A 19,056-nucleotide genomic window follows, 5' to 3' on the forward strand; every position below is an offset into this window, starting at 1 on the left:
TGTATGTATATAAGATACAATTGGGATCCTTAAATCCTTTTTGTCCCACACCGGTCAAATGGCTTGAAATCCTTTCCCCAAGCCATTATATATACATGGCAGTGTATTGAGATATTAGATATAGATAACATACAACATATATGCACGTGTATATATGATATACATGTATGTATATAAAATGGGATTATTGAGTTGAATTGTTAAACTCATTAAGTCCAATTAAGTTTAATAATTCCGGGTGTCGCACCGGTGTTTCTTTCGAGTGTTGGCCGCTAGCACCGCCGATTTCGAAGACTCGTCGACAAAGTCGGTGTGGATACCGGTAGAGGCGTCACGCGTGGGACGCTCGGTCGACAATTTTAAATATTCCAAGTACGCTTTTATTTACTCTTATTCTTCTAGTAGGTCTTGGAATTAGTTTCACGGGTAGGAAATTTTGAATTTCTGTTCCTTTTTCGCTTCCTTTGCGCCTCGTGGAACTAGCAGATCGGTCCCTGGCCATGCATTATCTCCCTTCTTAAGTATTCACCTACATCTCTAGAGTATGATTATTCTATTATGTCTATAAGTGATATTGTGTGTGTTGGTGTGCATTCTGTTGTAATATCTAGCTATATAGGGTTAATTGCAGTATATAATCTAACGTTTGAAAGAATTCTTAGTTCTAATCCAAACTTGATTTTTTACCTGAGATATCTCAACGTTAACGTATTGGTTTCACATCTAGCCCGACGTTAACTTTCCGTCCAAAATTGACGGAATTGCACACGTGGCACGTAAATTTGTAACACATGTAAGCAACATTACAAAATTAACGTGCCACGTATGCAATTCCGTCAATTTTGAACGGAATGTTAGCATCAGGCTAGATGTGAAACCAACACGTCAACGTCGGGATATCTCAGGTAAAAAATCAAGTTTGGACTGGAACTAAAAATTCCTTCAAACGTTAGGCTTTATGGCGCAATTATCCCCGCTATATATATAACTTCCATTTACGCAAACAACTCATGAAAAGCGAATTACATAAAGCCTTGAGGACTGTTGTGCAGTTTCTCCAAGTGAAAGGACTTTATCTATCGTTCAAAAGTTTAATCTATATCTATCTCAAAAGTATGAAAATAAAAATAATTATTTATTTCAACTTCTTTTGCACCGAATAAACAGATCTCAAACATGTGCAGCATGCACCGAATAGATTAAGGAGAACTATTGGAACACGGCTGTCCATGTGCCTTTTTTTTTTTTTTTTTGCGTACAACCGGCCGGCCACCTGAAAATTAGGGATATATATATTTTATTCGGGGAGGTCTATGATGCAATCATAGAATTTCCCATTTTAAGAAGGTTTATGGTGTAATCAGTTTTTTTGACCGTTGGATGATAAATAAATTATTTGTTTATTTGGCCGATGAAGCATAACATTCCGGTCTTTCTATTGGTCCCGACGTCCTTAAACTACGAGTGTCTGTGGTCGTCGTCTTCTTTTCAGCGTTTACTTTCATGGATAGCATTCATCAGCCAAGAATAAATCCATTGCCTGCAGCACTGCGGAGAGAGAGGGAGAGATGAGCTCCATGAACTCCAGTAAGACTCCTCTCTTTCCATATATCCAGATTAAGATTTTTGTGGTTGAATGTATGTATATATATCGGCGCCTCGTTTCTCATCCCGCAACATAGCGTACTGTTGAATGCGAAATTATGCAGGCAGCGATTGCCAACATCGTAAAACAATTTATGATTTCTCGCTGTTGAAAAGGTCGAATGACCCCCTTGTTTGTTATTATATACATAGCATACTACTTCCCGACACTGCGATAGAGATGCGCTTCTCAAAATGTACATATTGCAGGTTCCGTCTCTTGCTGATTATCATTTGCTACAATATGCTCTTGCCTAGATGGATGTTCAAGCTTATCCCACAGCCTCTCCAGCTAATTTATCGATAAGTATTTCCGTATCCCAACTCCTAGTCCCTTTGAGTTTGGAGACCCATCGATAGGTAGAAGCGCGATTGAGAACTGAATCAGATAACAGGCATCGGAAATGGATGAAGAGCTCAAGGTCTTTCTGGCTGTATGGATCTGGACATTTGCTGCTCTCTATTATTGTTACTCTGCTGTATCTCAAATTCCAAAGGGTACAATGAGACTCTTGGCCCTTCTGCCGATCTTCTTCTTCCTCACCGTTCTCCCTTTGAAACTTTCGTCCTTCCATCTCGGGTTACTCGCCGTTACCTCACTTACCTGGCTATGTAACTTCAAGGTCCTTCTTTTTGCCTTCGATAAAGGCCCTCTGGCAGAGTCCCGGAACCTCCTCCATTTCATTTCGGTCGCATGCTTACCCGTCAAACCACAATCCCCTGCAGATCGAACTCATGCTCAATCCCGAGATGCATTGGTCATGCCTAGAAATGTCCTGCTGGCAATCAAAGTTGTGCTTCTTGCTTTGATTTTTAAGGCCTATGCATACAGGCCTTTGATGCATCCGTACCTCGCCTCGGCTCTCTATTGCGTCCAGGTATACCTTCAAGCAGAACTCCTGATGGCTATTTTTGTGATCCCTGCTCGAGCCCTTATAGGGCCCGAGCTCGATCCACAGTTCAACGAGCCATATCTCGCTACGTCCTTGCAAGACTTCTGGGGCCACCGGTGGAATCTTTTTGTCTCAGGCCTTCTCCGTGCCACCGTATACCATCCTGCACGGAGTCTTTTTGCACCTGTTACAGGTCACAAGTTCGCGTCGCCGCTAGCTATGATCGCAACATTCACAGTCTCAGGCCTAATGCACGAGCTGATCTACTACTATGTGTCACGGGTTCGTCCCACGTGGGAGGTGACATGGTTCTTCGTGCTCCAAGGAGTCTGTGTGGTGGCCGAGGTGGCTGCGAAAAGGAGCCTGGGCAGGTGGTGGAGGCTTCACCGGGCTGTTTCAGGGCCATTGACAGTGGCGTTTGTGATGGTGACCAGTGTGTGGTTGTTCTTGCCTCAAGTGACCAGGAACGGCGTGGATGACAAGGCCATGGAGGAGCTGTATGGTTTGCTATGTTCTGGGAAGGAGAGTTTCAGTGCTTTTGCCAAGTTAGGGAAGAGCACAAGTATGTAACTACAAAAGTGAGAGAAAAAAAAAAAACAATTGTTAGAAATAAATTTAACTTCTACTTCGATATTACTCTTTGATATCGATTACGAAGACTTGGTTTGGGAATGCTATTAAAATGAATAAGTACTTCAACGGAACTGCGTCAATAAATACCCCAATGGAGAGGAATTCGGGGGTGGTGAACCTCTGCATTGCTGAGTCGCTGACTACCGCCCCTGTCAAGGCTGCAGACAAACTCAGAGGCTGCCCATGATCTCAATGGGTGGCGGTGGCTGCCGATGGAGAGGCCATCCACCCTCAAAATGCCTACCTAGCTGCTTGCCAAATGAATAATAGCTTACATGTTGAAGCCTCCTCGGGTAGCCCCCATTTATAGTAAGAAGTATACCAGAAATCGGCGATAAATAGACACAACACCATGTGATATACTCGTTACACATAATACCTTCATCACATAGTGTATTTGGAAACAACACCGGGCCTTTTTTTCTTTTGGTATGAACCTAGGTATGGAAGCTTAATTGAGCCCCGATTAATCCAGTCGAGCTGAGTCGGTCCACTAAGGGATAAAATTCTCACAGCATGTATTTTCTATTAGGCCTTTGCTTGGAAGTTCCGAACCAAGAGATTTAAATTTCTATTCTCATCTGTATAGAAATATAGGAAGAATCAGAGTACACACACAATGTCTCCAATTGGAACGCTGAGTCTAGATTACGTCTGTACATACACATGCACGCATGGAAATCATTGGCTGTCGTCCATGTGCCTCCTTTTCTTCTTCTTCTTCGTCGTGTGTCATCTTACCTGTTATCGCATACTTACCTGTCAAAACACAATCCCCTGCTGATGGAACCCTTGCTCTATCCTGGGATGCCCTGATCGTGCTTAGAAATGTCCTACGAGCAGGCAAAGTGTTGCTTCATGGTTTTCTTTTTAAGGCCTATAAATACAAGCCTTACATGCACCCGTACCTTGCATTAGCTCTCTACTGCGTCATGACATACCTTCATTAGAAATCCTGTTTTTTATGTTTGCAACTCTTGCTCGCGCCCTTCTAGGGTCCGAGCTCGAACTGCAGTTTAACGAGCCCTACCTCGCTACGTCCTTGCAAGACTTCTGGGGCTGCTGGTGAAATATTTTTGTCAAAGGCCTCCTCCGCTCCACAGTATACCATCCTGTACGGAGTCTTTTTGCACCCGTTATGGGTCATGAGTTGGCTGCACTACAAGCTGCAATTGCAACAATCACATTCACTGGCTTATCGCATAAGTTGGTCTACTGCTACGCCACACGGGTTCGGCATATGTGGCAGGTAACGTGGTTCTTTGTGCTCCATGGAGTCTGTCTGGTCGTTGAGGTGGCCACAAAGAGAAGTACTCTGGGCAGGTGAAGGAGGTTCCACCGGGCTGTTTCGGGGCCATTGACAATGGCTTTTGTGGTGGTGACCGCTTTTTGGTTGTTCTTCCCTCCACTGGTGAGAAACGGTGTGGATGAGAAGGCCGTGAAGGAGTTCTCCGTTTTGCTACGTTATGGGAAGGAGACTTTTTAGTGGTCTTATTACCAAATTACGGTAAAGCTAAAATGATATATAAGTTTGTTTTTGTAAGAAAATAATTTATAAGTCGAAGAATCGAAAGTTATAATCCCCATCCTCGCATCTCTAATTTCATAAGCTTTTTGCGGAGTCTCATAGAATCACAACATGACTTGATCACGCTTCCCTTGGAAAAATTGCAATGCAGGTTCCATCTCGATCGTGTCGACGATCAATTGCCACAACCTGCTCTTACCAAATATTATACATGTTATGATTGTAGTAGGTCCATGGACTTTTCTATTAAAAAAAAGAAAAAGAAAAAGAAAGCTTCTAATCAATCCTCCGAAATCTGCTGAAATAGGAGATGCAGAATTATTGCCCATAAAGTTGCTACATCCCCTGCCAATATTTCTATTCGGAGGATGAAATCGGCAGATTTTGTCGCATGATATTGCATATCTCAAAAATATATAGTATACATAGAGATAATCTTATGTTCGGGGCCTCATTAAAGGGGGAGTTTGCGGAGACTAATCAGAATATGTCACGTTATAGTGTGTCGAAAGACTTTCAGTGAACTACCTTATTAAATAACAAATTTAACAAGAAATTTATTATTTTGAAATATAATAAGACACTAGTTAAATAATAAGAAATTTTACTTTTTAATAAGATAATATACTCTTTTGTAAGAAACTTATTAATTAAAAATTTAACAAGACTCAGAAATAAGTTATCTTACAAAATAATGAGACTCGCTATTTTTTGAGATACCCTTAAAATTACACTTTTAGGGGACTCCCTATGGTAGACACTCCCATTATACATATTAATGTGCTTATTTTTGGTATGGGCTCCGGCCCCAGTAGCTTTATAAAAAAAAAAAGACGAAAAAAAAAGGGGAGGAAGCTTGGCCAGAGCTTTTATGCAAGTTTCACATTCCCCCCCCCCCCCCCCCCCCCCCCCCCCCCCCCCCCCCACAAAACAAAAAAAGGCGTTCAGGCAAGTTGATGTCAGAAGATTTCAAGCCAAATCTTATCTCAATCCATGTGCAGGGTATGGGATTGAGATAATTACCCATCCCCTTGCTCATTTGTTTATCTATCACATATAATATTCATCTCCAATGTAAGGAGAGCCTTGCACATTTCTGCTGATACACACCAAGAAAAACAATCTCAGAGAGAGTGAGACAAGAGAGGGATAGGAAAGAGGGTGTGCGAGTTTGTAGTGCATGCTCTATTTTGAGAGCAAGGAAAAGGGGTTTTGAGTGATTGGGTATTCAATCATTTCGGGTATTGCTATATTAATCAGGGTGTATTAGTTCAGGTAGCGAGAGAGGTGTTGAGTTCCCAGTGAGATTAGTTTGGCGTTGAGAGACAATGTCTACGTGCGTAATGTGGACATTGACATAGTAGAAACCTTGTCATTTGTCTTTGTGGTGTTTTTCTTTGCCCTTTTGAAGTTTTCCCACGTTAGGTATCCTTTCTCACCATTAATTTTCGTCGTCGAAGTGCTTTGTTAGAAACCTGTGGGTGGTTATTTTAAATCCCAACAAATGGTATTGGAGCGTCTGGAAATGGACCAAGAGCTCAAGAACCTTGTGGCCATATGGATCTGGGCATTTGCTGCTCTCTATTATTGTTACTCGGCTGTGTCTCAAATTCCAAAGGGTACAATGAGACTCCTGGCCCTTCTGCCGATCTTCTTCTTCCTCACCGTCCTCCCTTTGAAACTTTCCTCATTCCTTCTCGGGTTACCAACTGCCGGCTCCCTTGCCTGGCTCTGCAACTTCAAGCTCCTCCTTTTTGCCTTCGCTAAAGGCCCTCTAGCAGACTCCCCGAACCTCCTCCATTTCGTTTCATTCGCATGCTTACCCATCATACCACGATCACGGCATGGAACCCGTACTCCATCCCGGGACGCTCCTATCGTGCCTAGAAATGTTCTTCTAGCAATCAAAGTGGTGCTTCTTGCTTTGACGTTAAAGGCCTACGGATACAAGGCTTCCATGCACCCGTACCTTGTCTTAGCTCTCTGTTGCCTCCGTACGTACCTTTTGGTAGAATTCGTTTTCGCTTTCTTTGCAGCCCTTGCTCAAGCCCTTCTAGGGTCCGAGCTCGATCAGCAGTTCAATGAGCCCTGGTTTGCTACGTCGTTGCAAGACTTCTGGGGCCATAGGTGGAATCTGGTGGCCGCAAGCCTCCTCCGCTCCACGGTATACCTTCCTGTACGGAATCTTCTCGCGCCAGTTACGGGTCACGGGCATTTGAATTCACTACCCGCGATGCTTGCAACATTCATAGTCTCGGGCCTAATGCATGAGCTGTTCCACTGCTACGCCACGCGGGATCGTCCCTCGTGGGAGGTGACGTGGTTCTTCGTGCTTCACGGAGTCGGTGTGGTCGTTGAGGTGGCCGCCAAGAAGAGTCCGGCCGGCAGGCGGTGGAGCATCCACCCGGCTGTTTCGTGGCCATTGACAATGGCGTTTGTGGTGATGACCGCTATGTGGCTGTTCTTTCCTCAATTGACAAGGAATGGCGTGGATGAGAAGGCCATGGAGGAATTCTACGGGCTGCTTAGTTTTGTGAAGGAGAGTTCCATTGCTCTTATTACCAACCTAGGGAAGAACAAATATATCTAACTGTCTTCTCTCGTGTGCAACGGGTATATCAATCACGTGCCATTTCGTTGCAGGATTCAACAAAAAAATCTTTTTCTTAATAAAATTTATCACAGATTTCATATCATTTTGAGTTGATGTGTTGAACAATCATTAGCTTGTGATATACGTGATACACCCAAGAAGACTTTCTCAACTGCCATGGGTTCGAGTCAAGCTGATGGCGAATGATATCAATCTCAACTAATACGACGACATACTTGCGATCTCATAAAACAATTTTGCTCTATCATAATTCATAATTTCTACTCCGGCATTACTCTTTGATCGGTTACTCAGCCGTGGTTTAGAAGTGGTATTGACAATGGAAAAGAACAATTAGATAAATAAAATTGCTGCAGAATAATTTATAATGGAAAACTATATAACTTTTTTTTCGATTTTAATAGAGATTCATGCCCTAATATAAGAAAATAAAAAGTTAAATAAAGAGGATTATATAAACAATTAACAAGAATCAAATCTAGTATATTTTAAATTTTAGATGAGGTATTGCGCTACTCGACAATACACCCTTTTTTTGATACTTTTCTATACCTAAAATGATTTTCTTGGGATCATATGAAATGCTTTTCTGAATTCAATATTCTAATATTTCTCGAAATAAAAAACATGAAAATTCTATGTTTTCATAGAATACGAAAAAAATTATGAAAAATAATTTTTTTCAACATTTGTTTATTAATTACTTTAATTACTTCTTGTACATTGCCCTCAAGTTGTTATCTCTCACTCTCTGTGTACATCTGCATATTTTAAATGATGATGGGTATAACTAAGATGGAGTTGCTTAGGTGATTCGGAACTTGTTCCCTTGGAAGAAGTTCTCGAGTCTAAATTTTATGAATGAATAAAATCCACGATTGCGAAGCTTCTTAATAAGCCAATCCAGTTCGAACCTGAATTAATTAGGACTCATTCTGCTTTTTGATACCAAGTGGTGCACAACCAAAAAAAAAAAGAAAGATAATTGACGAAACGTGAATTAGGATTTCTCGCTCCTAAATTTGAATTTAGACTAAAAATGAATAGAACACGTCTAAACCCAATGAATAACACCCAAAAGGGCCACGATAAAAGAGAAGATCTCTCCAAGAAATACTATTGGTACTGAGATCTAAAATTCTAGAGTTTCGTTACAATTAGATGGACTACATATATATATCGGGCTGATGTAGTCCATCTAATATATGTAGTAAGATGTCCATGAAGAAATTCATTTTTTACATCTAATTGACGTATGGACTAGGCAAAAGAATGAGCAATAGACTAAATAAGATGGATGGTGGATGGCTTGACAACCGGGTTGAAGGTCTCATGATAATCTATGCTTGGTTGCTGGTGAATCCCTGAGCAACAAGGCGTGCCTTGTAACAATCAACAGAACCATCAGCTCGATATTTGATGATATTTATGGGTCAGATTAATGGAAAGCCTGCCTCTTTATCATGGAGGGACTAAAGTGACCATAAAATTAAACTTGAAGGACTAAATTGAGTCAAAACTCATTTGGGCCGTACAATCCATTTGGGCCTGATGGGCTTACTGAATTTTGGCCCATTTACTTTCACAAATCCCGTCGAGCTCCATCACTTCCTTCGTTCGTATTCCGAGCTATGAAGCTTCCTCCCATGGCGGGTAGGCCCCAGAGCAGAGCATCTCCATGGATTTGTGTAAGATTTTTCTCTTTTGGAAATTTCCCTCTCAAATTGGTTAGCTTCCATCGACAATCTTCTCGCTCTTCAGTTCAATTGTAGCTTCGTTGAACCTGAAGTCGATTCTTGGGTTCTGATTTTGGTTGCAGAAATTTACCGCCATTCATCGCTCGACTTCTGAATTCGATTGAAACTGGAGATGGGTTTCCTGGTGACCACCCTAATCTTCGTTGTGGTTGGTGTCGTTGCTTCTCTCTGTGCCAGAATCTGCTGCGACGTGGGACCCTCCACTAATTTGTAAGTTCCCTTCTTTCCCTTTGATCTTTCCTGCAATTTTTGTTATTCCGATTCTTGGATTGAAGTCTGTACTTATAATGTGTTTTTGGTGTGTTCTTTCCCTTTGTGATTTGGTCTGCAGTCTTTCGTGTTGTTTGATTGATGTTGGAAATACCAAGTTTTCAGCTTTTTCCAAAATGTTGAGCTCGTAGTCGTATGTATAAGCTTGAGAATATACTTCGGATGACCTTACATTTTCAGCGAGGTAGTTCTGTGGGATATGGAATCAGCAGAGAGGTAAATGGTTGAGCTTTTTGTAGTTCGAAGTGGGTTATCAATCTCGTTACTCGGCAATCTTCATTGCTGTGAGATAATTAGTGAAGCTCCTTTTCTGAAGTGCATGGTGTGTATTTTATATCCTTTGCTGTGAGTCTGTCTTGCTTGTACTTTTCTTGTTTCTGGAATCACCACAATCTGTTCGAATTTATCAGTTCCGGGTTTCAATCTGTTGTATGATGTTACTATTGGTAAAGAATTATGCTGCTCGCATTACCGAAAAAAGAATTATACTGCTTATTTGTTGTGTGCCTATTTCCAACAAAATCCTGTAATTTCTTCTATATCTGTGGTGCAGGTTACGTCTCACATTGATTGTTACTGCCATATCATGTTGTTGGATGATGTAAGTTTATGCTGTGCCTTCCCTCTCCGTTAAATTGATTTTCGTGGATACTTCTATTTCACGTATGCAAGATTAGAGTTAATGCTGGGCTGCATACGATTTCTCAAGAGAAGTTCAGAATATATTCCCCAAAAAAGAAGTGCATTGCATTGCACTGTCCGTTTTATCACAAATTCAGAGGTTGCAGCTTCGCTTCTGGGATGATGCAGTAGACTTTGTCTCCGAAAGGAAAACTGTTGTTTTTGTGCTGCATAAACATCGCAATAGAATGGAGTCTATTCTAGGTCCAGTTTCTGATCTAACAGTCACGGGAACTAAAGCGAGACCTTACTGCTTGAGATGCACTTTTATTCCGTGGATAGAGATGCTTCTGGTTCAATTTATATCCCTTGCTCAGTTACGAGCACACTGACCCATGTGTTTGATCATGGTGTTTTGAAGGTGGGCGATTGTATATCTTGCGCAGATGAAGCCACTCATTGTCCCAATCCTGAGCGAAGGGGAATGAAGGCACATGATACATTCGGTGCATGCCAAGCCAATGTACTTGTCTAAACACTAGCTCGGTCTCACGGACCATTTGATAGCTTCCCGTTATGGGTGGAACTGCTGTAATTCACATTGGAGAATCATTCAGATTATATGTAGTCAAGTATATGAGTTTACATCTTGTTGCATCAACAACATATTGTCAAATACTCAATAACATACTGCAATATCATGTCCGTGTTTACATTGTTTTTAACATACATACTGAAACTCGGAATAATCCTCAACTACTGCATTACGACTTGATTCCCAAAAACCATGTATAACATGGCGCTGAACTAAAGATGAGCTTGTGATGAGGGATGGGCCTTAATGGAATGGCACAAGCAGCCGATTCGGAGCAAAGAAGTTCTAAATTCAATCTTCTCTAATGAGCTTTATGTGCCTTTTAATTTCGCTTTATTTTCTATCGCCATTATATTACTTTTATTACCAGAAAAAAAAAATCTCGTGATGAGGGGAGAGGGGCTCACTCAATTACTCTCTTCGAGCTCCGTCAACTTCGTCCAATGGCCCATTGGACATGACGGCCCAAGTTTGAATAGTTTAACTTCAAACGTTCTTCTTCTTCTTCAACGACTTTCATCGCCCGCATTCAATTTCAGGCAGAAAAAAGATTAATTAATTAATTAATTAAAAAATAATAATTGTCCAGCAGCAGCAGAGAAGACGTAGCAGCTCGGGGAAGAGAGAGAGAGAGAGAGAGAGAGAGAGAGAGGAGCTGAGCTTCATGAACTCGAGTAAGCCTCTTCCCTTCTCCAACTTCAGATCTCTCTCTGCTTCTCCGGAATTTGTGCTTGTCGGGCTGAGTGTTGGTTTCATTGGGAGCCGGCGCTCCATCTCCGGCGTATGCGATGCAGTACATTTGACATCTGTACGCATATGTTTGCACGAGAGATTGCTCCCGTTTCACATCAGCGTATCGTACTGTCTACGAAATGGCACGGATGTCGTTGGTTTTCGTCAAATTCACGATTCCTCGCTCCAAATCCTGTCTTGTTTGTTATTGTCGGCATAGCATCTGTTGAGAAACAGAGTTGAGTATTTCTCTGTCAAGTCAAATGGGAGTCGTATTAGTCAACGCGATTCAATTGTTTCTACTGGTGAGTTGGAGTTGCAATCAGAATGCTTTGCAACATACTTGCATGAACGAACAACTCCATGAGTTCGACCGGTTCGGTCTCATTTCGTAGATTTTAAAGTGTAATGTCATGTCATAGAATTACAACATAACAAGGAGATTATTGTTGTTTGGTGGCTGTAAGAACCATAGTTAATGTTTTATGTCGATCCGAACCCAAATGATCATAACAATCCATTTGCAATGGCCAAAATGCCGTTTTGGTGGGCTTATAATCTTTCATTCGCATTCAGGAAATTATGGGTGTCGTGCCATTCTTTTAGTATTTCTATGTCCTCATATTCTGGGCAAGCTTGTCAGTATGTAAACATTGGAAGTCTTCATTCTGTGGCTTGCTAGCTGTTCTCTTGCAGGGCTTCTCTATTTTTTAGCTTGCGTTTGGTTTTCGAGTTGAATAAGTGATAAAACTCAAGATGATTGCAAGTGTTGGCAAATATACTGATGTGTGAGACATACATATATGTATATATATATAGATGTGAAGGTAGATGATAAATCTATTATTAAAAAATTAATTTTAAAAGTGATTAGGAAAAAATATGAGTGAGGAAATATAATTAAATGGAAGTTTAAAAATGATTAGGAAAAAATATGAGTAAGAAAATATTACTAAATGGAAGAAAAAGAGAAAACAGTAATGATTATATTGTTGAATTTGGAAAAGAATAGAGTTAAATTGAGTAGAGTTGGATTATTATTCAAAAACCAAACAAAGCTGAGTTTATGATGTCTGAAATAAATTTTAACCCTGGCTCGTTTGCCATCATATCGGATGGGAAAAGAGAGCCTCCCCGTTCGAGTCCATCTTCCTCTTATTTCACTTCTACTTCCCCATGATAAGCGTGTAATCCAGCTTTTATTTGGTATGAACATGATGACTTGAAGTCTTTTCTTGTGTCTGTTCATGGTGCTTATTAGCAGGAAGTTTCAATGCCTATTGAAGTAGAAGCAATGTGTATTTTGTTGGGTTGTGAGCTTCTGATTATTACTGCTTATGCTCTCCTCTGAATTACTCGGAGAGCAATTTAAAGAAACTTAACGGTTAATTATAGCACCCACCTAAGTTTTACTGCACGATGTAATTTAACACTCTTTTCTTAACATGTAATGCAGGATCCATCTCACGCTGGTCATATGCCACAATCTGCTCTTGCCTAGATTTATTGTTCATGCTCATGCCAGAGCCTCTTATCGCTGAGTATTTTGACATTCCAACTCCATTTCCATTTATGTTGTATTAGGAGAGCAGTAGGTACCAGCGGAGAGGGAGGCGTGGAACCGAGATAACGCGAATCAGAAATGGACGAAGAGCTCAAGAGCTTTGTGGCCGTATGGATCTGCACCATTGCTGCCCTCTATTATTGTAGCTCTGCTGTATCTGCCATTCCACAGGGCACATTGAGACTCTTGGCTCTTCTGCCAATCGTCTTCCTCTTCACCGTCCTCCCTTTGAAACTTTCGTCCTTCCATATCGGGGGACCTACTGCCTTTTTCCTTGCCTGGCTCGGCAACTTCAAGCTACTTCTTTTCGCCTTCGATAAAGGACCTCTAGCACAGTCTCGGAATCTCCTTCATTTCATTTCAGTCGCTTGCTTACCGATCAAGCCACAATCACTAGATAAAACCCATGCTCCAAGCCGAGATGCTTTTATAGTGCCTAGATATGTCCTATTAGCAATCAAAGTGGTGCTTCTTGCTTTGATTTTTAAGGCCTACGAAAACAGGCCTTACATGCACCCGAACCTTGTCTTAGCTCTCTATTGCGTCCACACGTACCTTGAGTTGGAAGTCGTGCTGGCCATCTCCGCAATCCCTGCTCGAGCACTTCTAGGTTACGAGCTCGAGCCACAGTTCAACGAGCCATACCTGGCTACTTCCTTGCAGGACTTCTGGGGCCGACGGTGGAATCTTATGGTCACGAGCATTCTCCGCCCGACAGTATACCATCCCGTGCGGAGTCTTTTTGCACCTGTCACAGGTCACAAGTTGTCCTCACTACCCGCAACGATTGCGACATTCATCGTCTCAGGCCTAATGCATGAGCTGATCTATTACTACCTCGCCCGCGTTCATCCCACGTGGGAGGTGACATGGTTCTTCGTGCTCCACGGAGCTTGCGTGGCCGCTGAGATGGCTGCGAAGAGGGGCCTAGTCGGGAGGTGGCGGCTCCACCGGGCAGTTTCGGGGCCATTGACACTGGCATTCGTGGCGGTTACAGGTGTTTGGCTATTCTTTCCTCAGCTGACAAGGAACGGGGTCGATGACAAGGCCATTGGGGAATACTACGGGTTGGTAAGTTACGGGAAGGAAAGATTCAGCGATCTTACCAAATTGCTGAGATGGCTGCGAAGAGGGGCCTGGTTGGAAGGTGGCGGCTCCACCGGGCAGTTTCGGGGCCATTGACACTGGCATTCATGGCGGTTACAGGTGTTTGGCTATACTGACGAGGAACGGGGTCGATGACAAGGCCATTGGGGAATACTAAGGTAGGTAAGTTACGGGAAGGAAAGATTCAGCGAACTTACCAAATTAAGAAAGAGCAAATCTGTGCAACTAAACTACCACAAAAATTGTAACCATTTGTTAAAAACGCGTCCCTATGTTCCGGGGCTGGACTGTCCGGGGGCCTTTTGAAAATTGGATGGAGGCAGGTAGTTGTCCGCTCAATTCTGAATTAGGCGTGTGTATTGTATCCTGTGCTGTCAGTCTGTTGTGCTTGGGCTGTGTGCAATTTGGAATGAATGCAGTTTGCTCGGATTAATCAGTTCTGGGTTTCATTCTATTGTATGATGCTAATAATGGAGAAGAATTATGATGCTCGTTGTTGTGTGAGCCTATTCCGAACAGTTCCGATAATTGCTTCTGTATCTACGGTGCAGGTTACGCCTCACACTAATTGTTACAGCCACATCTTGTCGTTGGATGATGTAAGTTTATGCTCTGGCTTCTCTCTCCATTAAAGTGATTTTCATGGACAGTTTCTACTTCTTGTATACAGGATTAGAGATAATGTTGGGCTGAACGTGATTTCTCAAGACAAGTTCAGATAACTTTCTGAGAAAAACGTGAATTGCGTTATGCATTTCATAACAGCTTCAGATGTTGTAGCTTTGTTTCTCAGATGATGCAGTAGACTTTGTTTTACACATATATCAGCTTGATTCGGAGTCGATTCTTAGCGAGATTCAAATGTAACAGTCATGTGAAGAGAGAGCCGCTTCTGTTTCGGTTCATGTCCCTTGCGTAGCTACGAACACGCTGACCCTCTGTTTCCTCTTGATGTTTTGAAGGTGGGCGATTGTATATCTTCGCACAGATGAAGCCACTCATTGTCCAGATCTTAAGCGAGGGGGAATGAAGGCACATGACTCCCTTGCTGTAAACCAAGCCATTGTACTTGTCCACGGGCCAGCTCCGTCTGGCGAACCATTTGATACGAGGAACCACTGTAAATCGATCATTCCGATTATATGGTGCCGAGTATATGGGTTTAACTCTTGTTGCATCAACAAGGACAATAAGACATTGCACACTGAAACTCCGAACAATCCTCAACTACTTACTCTCGGAAGCCATTTGTTAGTAGCGGGTCTGCAGTTGACCTAATTACCCGACTCATATTCAATCATTTAAGGTCTGATATTTAAAAATTCAAAGGGTACGAATTAATTCAGTTCGAATCGGGATTAAAAGATAAATATTTCACGGCATGAATTTTCTTTATTTACAATACTCGAATCGGAAATATTGATTAAGAAGAATAAGTGCTAATCCAATTTAATGAACCCCGTGGATTGCCAACCTAACATTTTAACGCTATGGAAAAAAAAGATGAACTTGTGATGGTACAACCACGAGGGGAAGGGGGGCCCACTCAATCTCTTTGCTTGCGTTCCATGATCCATCAGCTTCCCTACGATTTTCCCCAAAAATATCCAAAAAAAGAAAAAGAAAAATTAATGATTAAAATTTCCTAAAACCCTAAAAAAAACCTCAACTTTGGTCTTCCCTCTCTCTGTCTCTCTCTCGCTGTCCGTCTCTCCCTCCATTGCACAGACTACTGAGTGGGAGAAGCTCAGAGGAATCAAAGCAAAAATGGCTTCTTCGCTTCACCTGAAGGAGCTCATCTGCTCCTCCTCTTCTTCCCCGTCCTCCTCGTCTCCTGCTTCTTCTTCAATTCTTACTCCTCTTCATCACAGTGCGCTCTCCCGCCCCATTTCGACAGTGACCTTCTCTTCTAGACGGAAGACTGCGAGGAGACGGAGCCGACCGAGTTCGTGGGGCGTGAGCTGCTCTTTCGTGCCCATGGAGACCGCCAAGATTAAGGTTGTCGGCGTCGGTGGAGGCGGCAACAATGCCGTCAACCGCATGATTGGGAGCGGCTTGCAGGTGGGTTTCGCTCGACTTTTTGAGGGTCTTAGCTCAAATTTGTGAAATCGTAGAGCAATCTCACACGTGGGCATCACGCAATGGAATGAACTGATTGCGCTTCCCATACATTTGGGGCGGTGGAGCGCCTGAGCTATGAATTTGATTTCTCATGCTCAATTTCAATCAATTCTGTGTTTCCTTGAACTTCCATTGTTCGTATACCGATTATATTGCTTGTGCCTCGTGTATTAACCTGTTTACTGCTACGGGTTCGAGTTCCATTGGCATTTACCTACCTTCACTTCGTAAGTTGAAATGTGGGGTTCTATTTCTAGACATCCAATTTGACCTTCTGAGCAGCATAATTTGGTGAATAGTTCGATTGATTCCTACGGAGAACATTCTTAAGTGGATGATCCTGCAATTTGTGCTCTTTCGTCACTTCAATCCTATGTATCTCGCTCTGGTGTTTACCGGGATGTGAATTATCTATGAACTTACCATTGTGCTTCCACATTTCAGGCTGTGGACTTCTACGCCATAAATACTGATTCGCAAGCCCTCCTGCAGTCTGCAGCCGAGAACCCGCTTCAAATTGGAGAGCTTTTAACTCGTGGATTGGGTTTGTCACTATCTTTGGATCTTAGTAGGCTTTTTAAGTTTTCCCCGCTATACTTTTCCAAAGATTCGTTGTAATTCATGAGGAATCTGTGATTGCTCCTCCTCCCACTAAGGACGTTGATGGAGTTGCAGGCACAGGAGGGAATCCACTTCTAGGCGAGCAGGCTGCAGAAGAATCAAAGGAAACAATAGCAAATGCTCTCAAAGGTTCAGACCTTGTGTTCATAACAGCTGGTATGGGTGGGGGAACTGGGTCCGGTGCTGCTCCAGTTGTCGCCCAAATATCAAAAGAAGCTGGTTACCTCACTGTTGGGGTCGTAACATACCCTTTCAGCTTTGAGGGGCGGAAAAGATCTATGCAAGTAAGTGCTATTTCACATTAATAAATGATCCTTAGGCTATTTGGTTACATATTGTATGTCTGACATCGAGCTGAGTAGTTTGTAATGGTTCGCAATACCATTGAGTGGGTCCAAATTGCTTTTCCACTTTCAGATAGAAACTGCATACCGTCAAAGTTCTTTTCTGGGAAAAGTAGTGATTTATCTCTTTGGAGCTCTTGTCTGGAGTAAAATATGAAGGGTAACAATGACAAACTTTTTTCTCCCCTTTTTATGTGCATTTAAAAGGGCCCCTATATGTACTCGGGAGTAAATTATCTAAAGATATCTTCAAGGCTAAGAAGCATGACTATTGTAAAATACAGTTGCATGTTATCATTGTAGTTTTAATGAGTTACATCTCCATTGGGCTCTTTTCAGGCACTGGAGGCTATTGAAAAGTTGCAGAAGAATGTTGACACACTTATAGTGATTCCCAATGACCGATTGCTGGATATTGCAGATGAGCAAACACCCCTTCAGGATGCATTTCTTCTTGCTGATGATGTTCTGCGTCAGGGGGTCCAAGGAATTTCCGATATAATCACGGTAGGACCTCTATTTGCATAGACTGGGCTTGCCTATTTGTTGTAATGACTATTTGCGAAACATGTTCTTTCTTAGTCATATATCAACCAGTCCAAGTTTTCTTGATGTTGCACGTATATTAACATAAAACTTGAATTTTTTTCTGAAAAATGCTCAGAACTGGTTATGTCATTGAGGAATTAAATATTGTATTATTTATAATGCATATAAATGTTTTAAGTAAATTAGTAACTGCTGCCTCTTTACATTTTGCAGATTCCAGGCCTTGTAAATGTTGATTTTGCAGATGTGAAGGCAGTCATGAAAGACTCGGGAACTGCGATGCTTGGTGTAGGAGTTTCCTCCAGCAAGAACCGAGCAGAAGAAGCGGCTGAACAAGCTACCTTGGCTCCCTTGATTGGATCATCAATTCAATCAGCCACTGGAATTGTATACAATATAACTGGAGGAAGGGACATAACCTTGCAGGAAGTGAACAGAGTCTCTCAGGTACCTCAAAGTGTTTCAATCTTTATATGCAAAAGCTAGAGTGCGTTTAGTTTCAGAGTTAAAGTAACTTTGATTTTGATTTTGATTTTGATTGTGGAAAAAGGACAAATGAGATAGTATTATAAATTTGACTTGGAAATCGTGTGTTTTTGTTGTGTAGTGGGTAAAGTTAAAATCAAAATCATGATTCTAAAATCAAACTCTGAAACCAAACGGGCTAATATTTCTAACATAACTGAAGTAGGAAAAGTTGGAAAACCTTAATCTAGATGCCTGAGCTGGCGTATCGGATGTTTACTTTAGCATATAATGACTCCAGTGATTTTTGACTTTGTCCAACTTGGATTGAATTTAAATGAGGCGTACTTGATTTTGCCGATGTCAGTATGCGGTAATAGGTTGATCATTAGTATGTTAATTTGCTCCTCTGTACTATGATGTTTCTTCTTTCTCTTAATTGATTTGCTTATTGACTTCCCTTCTAGGTTGTCACAAGTTTAGCAGATCCTTCTGCCAACATTATCTTTGGAGCGGTTGTGGACGACCGTTACAATGGAGAGATTCATGTTACAATAATTGCCACTGGTTTCTCACAGTCGTTTCAGAAGGCTCTTTTGGGTGACCCAAAGGCCGCCAAAGTGAGCGATAAAGCTGCCGTTGTTGGACAAGAAAACAAAATGCCTCTTCCTCTCAAGCCATTAACCCCTTCTTCCCCTGTCCCATTGAGATCTTCCACTCGGAAGCTCTTCTTTTAATCTGGACTGCTCTTTCTTCTATCTTCAATCCTGTTCTTGTGTCAGTTAGGTAGTCGCTAAGTGATTCATTTTCTAGTGAATTTGTATCAAATTACATTAGCTTCTTGCTCTATGCTGCTCTGATCTTGTTTGTGTTTCTGCTATTATGGATGTAACTATTGACGGAAAAGGATAAAGAAAGAGTAGTGAGTTCGAACAAGCAATGTTTATATTGATTATCAAATTTTCAATATGAGGGGTTTCGAAAAGTAATGTCCGTAT

The 19,056-nt window shown here is 41.9% G+C and overlaps 5 protein-coding genes across 11 annotated transcripts; all 5 read left to right on the forward strand.

The window, feature by feature from the left end:
- The first annotated feature begins 1,306 nt into the window (after positions 1-1,306).
- LOC116190294 (long-chain-alcohol O-fatty-acyltransferase-like) lies at positions 1,307-3,241 on the forward strand. The gene is made up of 2 exons (XM_031519982.1): positions 1,307-1,587; positions 1,855-3,241. Exon 2 carries the CDS (start codon positions 2,049-2,051, stop codon positions 3,105-3,107), a length of 1,059 nt encoding a protein of 352 aa, XP_031375842.1. The 5' UTR covers positions 1,307-1,587; positions 1,855-2,048; the 3' UTR covers positions 3,108-3,241.
- Positions 3,242-6,202: 2,961 nt separating this feature from the next.
- LOC116209154 (probable long-chain-alcohol O-fatty-acyltransferase 5) lies at positions 6,203-7,288 on the forward strand. Its single transcript, XM_031542743.1, has one exon. The coding sequence runs from the start codon at positions 6,203-6,205 to the stop codon at positions 7,286-7,288; it is 1,086 nt and encodes a 361-aa protein (XP_031398603.1).
- A 1,570-nt stretch (positions 7,289-8,858) lies between these two features.
- LOC116190677 (V-type proton ATPase subunit e1-like) lies at positions 8,859-10,689 on the forward strand. Of its 2 annotated transcripts, none has more exons than XM_031520175.1 (4): positions 8,859-9,000; positions 9,132-9,279; positions 9,893-9,940; positions 10,382-10,689. In XM_031520175.1, the coding sequence occupies exons 2-4, from the start codon at positions 9,182-9,184 to the stop codon at positions 10,446-10,448; spliced, it is 213 nt and encodes a 70-aa protein (XP_031376035.1). In that variant the 5' UTR covers positions 8,859-9,000; positions 9,132-9,181; the 3' UTR covers positions 10,449-10,689. The 2 variants fall into 2 exon arrangements, with proteins under 2 accessions (XP_031376035.1, XP_031376036.1); XM_031520176.1 differs by having other exon boundaries at positions 8,953-9,039.
- Positions 10,690-11,083: 394 nt separating this feature from the next.
- Positions 11,084-15,236, forward strand: LOC116190243 (long-chain-alcohol O-fatty-acyltransferase-like). 6 transcript variants are annotated; one of them, XR_004152631.1, is made up of 4 exons: positions 11,084-11,229; positions 12,744-14,120; positions 14,510-14,557; positions 14,921-15,236. XR_004152631.1 is itself a non-coding variant. In XM_031519908.1 (2 exons), exon 2 carries the CDS (start codon positions 12,930-12,932, stop codon positions 14,031-14,033), a length of 1,104 nt encoding a protein of 367 aa, XP_031375768.1. In that variant the 5' UTR covers positions 11,084-11,229; positions 12,744-12,929; the 3' UTR covers positions 14,034-14,449. The 6 variants fall into 6 exon arrangements, 4 of the variants coding, with proteins under 4 accessions (XP_031375768.1, XP_031375791.1, XP_031375783.1 ...); XR_004152629.1 differs by having other exon boundaries at positions 12,744-14,116; XM_031519908.1 differs by lacking the exons at positions 14,510-14,557; positions 14,921-15,236 and having other exon boundaries at positions 12,744-14,449.
- Positions 15,237-15,617: 381 nt separating this feature from the next.
- Positions 15,618-19,047, forward strand: LOC116190191 (cell division protein FtsZ homolog 1, chloroplastic). Its single transcript, XM_031519857.1, has 6 exons — positions 15,618-16,019; positions 16,524-16,623; positions 16,755-16,984; positions 17,384-17,551; positions 17,807-18,040; positions 18,526-19,047. The coding sequence occupies exons 1-6, from the start codon at positions 15,726-15,728 to the stop codon at positions 18,793-18,795; spliced, it is 1,296 nt and encodes a 431-aa protein (XP_031375717.1). The 5' UTR covers positions 15,618-15,725; the 3' UTR covers positions 18,796-19,047.
- Positions 19,048-19,056: the final 9 nt, after the last annotated feature.

This window comes from Punica granatum, chromosome 1 (assembly GCF_007655135.1).
Source record: "Punica granatum isolate Tunisia-2019 chromosome 1, ASM765513v2, whole genome shotgun sequence".
Lineage (NCBI taxonomy): Eukaryota > Viridiplantae > Streptophyta > Magnoliopsida > Myrtales > Lythraceae > Punica > Punica granatum.